The sequence below is a fragment of the Glycine max genome, chromosome 11 (assembly GCF_000004515.6).
Source record: "Glycine max cultivar Williams 82 chromosome 11, Glycine_max_v4.0, whole genome shotgun sequence".
NCBI classification, from domain to species: Eukaryota; Viridiplantae; Streptophyta; class Magnoliopsida; order Fabales; family Fabaceae; genus Glycine; species Glycine max.
This window is the reverse complement of record NC_038247.2, coordinates 35,351,371-35,355,619: the sequence shown is the minus strand read 5'-3', so window position 1 is coordinate 35,355,619 and position 4,249 is coordinate 35,351,371. Positions and strand designations below refer to the sequence as shown.

Below are 4,249 nucleotides of genomic sequence, written 5' to 3'. Positions count from 1 at the left end.
ATTAAAGTTATTCTAAAAAAAATTGAAGCCATAAAATATTTTACAATTTCAATAGAAAAAGAAAAAAATTCCTTAAAACTTTAAAGTCGTATTGAAAAAAAAAATCGTAAAAATTGAAGTCATTATGACTTTCAATTCAAGAGTCTATAGAATAACTTAAAACTTATTTCTTTCTGGATCTTAATTTAAATTTTAATCTCATTTGATAATTTTTTTTAAAAAATGCCCCCTTTCCGTCGTTTGGCCGGATTGAAGATTGTTACCAACATTCTCTTATCAACACATTCTATACTACAGATCTCGCTAAATAAAGTAAGTACCTCCAATAATGTATCTCATTACATTGAAAGATTAGTTTCTAGCCAAAGGATACCTAAAACAAATGGCATTTCTGTTCCAGATATATTATTGTATTATTCCCTGGTGCCCTACGATTCATTTTATCACCAAAATATATGTTAGGCCAATGGATCTTTCCCATCTGAAATGAATCCACAGAATATGCCCCGTTAGAAAAATTTCCATCATGGTAGTAAATATTAAAATCTATGAACAAGTACGTTAATAAGCACTGCACAAGTACGTGACTTACACTTTGCATACTCTTAGGGAGCATAAAAAGTTTTTTTTTTTTTTAAAAAAAAGGCACTAGATATAATTCACAGTTATTCACAGTTAAACTAGGAAGCACGGACACAGCTCCTAAGTGCCGCGCACAGACACGGCTTGGACCCGCGGAGAATGTGTTGAAACTTGGAAGTCAAAAAAATAGAAAAGGCAAGTTTACGGATTTGAACAGCTGGAGAATGTGCAGTGCAGTGCAATTCAACGGAAATATCAAAATTTTCAGCCACCCCTTTTTCCTTCCTATATCATACCAACTCACATCCAGCAGCAACCAAAACAACCATTACAGCTCATCATGACAAAGGGAACACTTTTTGAAGGAAAAATCCAGTGGGGTATAAGCTACAAGGAAAGATGGATACATTGCTCTTCTCTATCATCAGCTGTCACAACAGATATGCATCTTTTATATGGCACAAACCCTTTCCCACATGCTTCAGGTTCCACTCTCACCTTTAGCTTGGATATTGCTGATGTTTCACTTGCTCTAGAGTGTCCAACAAGTTCCAATTTGCCATCCTCCATGGAGGAGGAAAGGCGTTGCGCGCGAATGTTTAGAGGTATCTTTAGCATTCCTCGATTGTTGGAGATGGTTTGCAGGTGTCTGTTACAAATAGAGTCATTCCAAAGAGTTTGAAAGTCCGACCGGAAGATTCTTCTGCTGTGTTGTCTTCTTTGATGGAAACACATCCATTTGGAGGAAGCTTGAATTTCTAGACATTGAGATCAAACAATAGTATAAGATTATATATCATTTTTGTCAAGATATTGCAATCAATAAAATGGATTGGATTAGGAAGTAGTACCATAAGAGGTTTCTCATCATGAGTTGAATCAGTGTCCATCCCAGCTTCTTCCTCAGATGTTGTTGTTTTGGGTTTGGCACGTGTAAAACTGCTTGTATGGAAGCCACTAATGGATGACATGGGCGACAAACTTCCATTTGGTGTGTCTGAATCAGAGGAGCCAAGGCTGTCTGAACCAACTCCTGATAATACTGATTTTGGAGATTGGTTTTCTTGATCAAAGTCTGACGACTTCAGAGAATTAGACTTCATAGGTTGTTCTGGGATCGAAATTTCCTTATTTGGGGTCTCAACTAGTTTACGAGGGTAAGGATGCATCGGCTTTCGTTTCGGTCTTGGAGGAGGAATTTCAATTGACTCCACTGTGTTTGTATTGTTCCCAGTAGGATCGTGAAGAACCTGTCATGAGGTTATGACAAAGTAATTAGAGTGAATTCAAGAACAATCAGATGAGCCCTTCAATCCCAAAGAAGGTGGCACTTTGGATATAGGGTCATCAAAATTTTAACTTAGTCTGATGTATGGTTTATGGTAAGTAGAAAAATATGGCAGGGAATGATTATTAGATTAGAGCAGTAAACCTTAGAAAAAAACTTCTGAGCATGACTTCGAATCTGAACAGCAGTCTTTGTGCCAACATGTTCTGTAGTGAAAATAAAGAGTCTCAAAACTTGGGCCAAAAACAATCATACTCCTTCATTACTCATACATGTAAACACGCGCGCACACATATTTCCTTTGCTCGAAATTTTAATAGCATTCTTGCCTAAGATATGCAGGTTCTTAATTAATAATACCTTCAATACGTCGCCAAGCCCGTCCATACAGCTTTAAAGCTTCAAGGAACTTCTTATGTTCTTCATCTGTCCATCGCTCTCTCTGTTTAGTGATAGTATACGGCTTCCTTACCTATTGAAGAAGAGAAAATAAAATTGATTAAAACAAAGAAGACACAAACAAGTGAAAAAGAGAACAATTATAATATGCAAGTGCCAATAATACTACTAAAGAATTTAGTGAGAACCTTCAGAGCATAGTCATTCCCACAAGAAAACTGGTCATTAAGTTGAATATGTGTGACAGAATGCCCAGAACTCAAAGATACACCACCTCCTTCTGGAGGACCACCCTGTGATCTGAAAAATCCATTTTGATCCTACATTCGATTCAAAAAGAGCAAAGAAATATAATTAATTATAATCATCAAGGGAGCCTAAAAAATTTCATATATAATGTCCAACCAGACCAGAAATTATTTATCCACTAAGGAATCAGACACATTTTCAGGCGAATTTTTCATTCCACAAAAAGACAAGTAGCAAAAACACCCAAGAAATATTTGAAGGAAGAAGAAAAAGAAAACACCAGTGAAACAACTCCTTTGGCAAAGACAAGAACAAGTGTTATTTATTCATAATCCTTAAGCAGGTCCCCTTCTGCTAATAACTCTTTCCCAAAAGGAAAGCATTCAAACTTTTTTTTAGGAGTGTAAATTCAACCCTTTTTCTGAAATGTGAAATCTATACATATTTGGCATTTGAAATAGGCAAAACCAACGCCATTATGGTTCTCTCTCTCTCTCTTTTCCTCCTTTCTTTAACAAATAGTACGATGCATCTCCCGCCCAAAACGAATACAATCAACATTGAAATTGAACCACAATCTCAGCTACCCTTTATAGATTGAGAGTAAAGTATAAAAAAATATCAATCATCAAACAATTCATATCGAATGAAAACATAGCAGAAACTTATATATTGAATACATACTTGAATCGCCATAGCTGCAGAAGAAACAATCTCTTGTCAAGAATCAAGATCTTCTCCTTCCTCTTCTTACAGTTTCAAACTTGCTCAACTTTGTTTCCCTCCTTACAATCAGATCACAACACCTAAGAACTAAAGCTCCTCTTTTCTGGAATGCGAATTCCGAAATACGAAAAGTACAACACAAACAAGCAAAATCACATGTTCCACCTTCCTCCCACCTCTCTCTCCCCTTAGAGAGCTCGAAACAGAATCAAACAACAAAATTGTGTACAAAAATGGACCCACCTCGATCCAAAAGTCAAATTTATCGTACAAACTCTGCCTTTGATTCTTCACTTCACCAACCACTACATCTCAGAATCACAAAGCACAAAAACAAACCCTCTCCATCATCTACAAGATCGCGTGATCACCCCCTCCTCAATCAATAACTTGATGGATAAAAATCCAACCACTAGGAAGAAGCCTTTCTCTAAAGAGAAAAAAATTCCAATCTTCTCTTCAAAATAGAAAGATGCTCATAGCTCATAACTCATAAGCTAGACATACCACTGCTACCTAGCAGCAGCAGAAAATAGAAGGAATGGAAAATCAACAAAATTATAGAAAACCCAGAAACGAAAAATGGTTAATTTCTGAGGGATAAAAGTGTTATTTGTTGTTGGTTACAACAGAAGAAGGGAAGAGAAGAGAAGAGAAGTAGATAGATGAAGAAGTTGGAAGAAGTGAAAGCTCAGACTCCGAAAGTGCTTCTTGTGATGGTTGTTGTGAGGGGAAAAAGAAAAAAAAAAAAAGGAAGGAGCAAAGAGAGGGTGACACGTCAGATGTTGAACTTCTATTTTCTTCTAAAAAAATAAATAGATAAATAGTCACTTTTTTTGTGACAAACTAAAAGATGTAAATGTAAAATTTACTTGGAAGTGTTAAAAATGCAACAAAATTATTCTGTCATCAACCTCTGTTTATCACTGTTAAAAAAGTTGTGGATGGATTTGTTAGTAAAAAAATTACCTATGTGGTTGCCAACTTGGGAACATATTTGTCATA

General features: G+C 36.0%; 1 protein-coding gene across 1 annotated transcript; it reads right to left on the bottom strand.

Moving 5' to 3' along the window:
• Positions 1–622: 622 nt before the first annotated feature.
• On the bottom strand, positions 623–3,304 carry MYB173 (MYB transcription factor MYB173). The gene is made up of 6 exons (NM_001249103.3): positions 3,203–3,304; positions 2,458–2,589; positions 2,231–2,342; positions 2,015–2,076; positions 1,434–1,832; positions 623–1,340 (listed from the first exon to the last, which is right to left on the bottom strand). The coding sequence occupies exons 1-6, from the start codon at positions 3,212–3,214 to the stop codon at positions 1,194–1,196; spliced, it is 864 nt and encodes a 287-aa protein (NP_001236032.1). The 5' UTR covers positions 3,215–3,304; the 3' UTR covers positions 623–1,193.
• Positions 3,305–4,249: the final 945 nt, after the last annotated feature.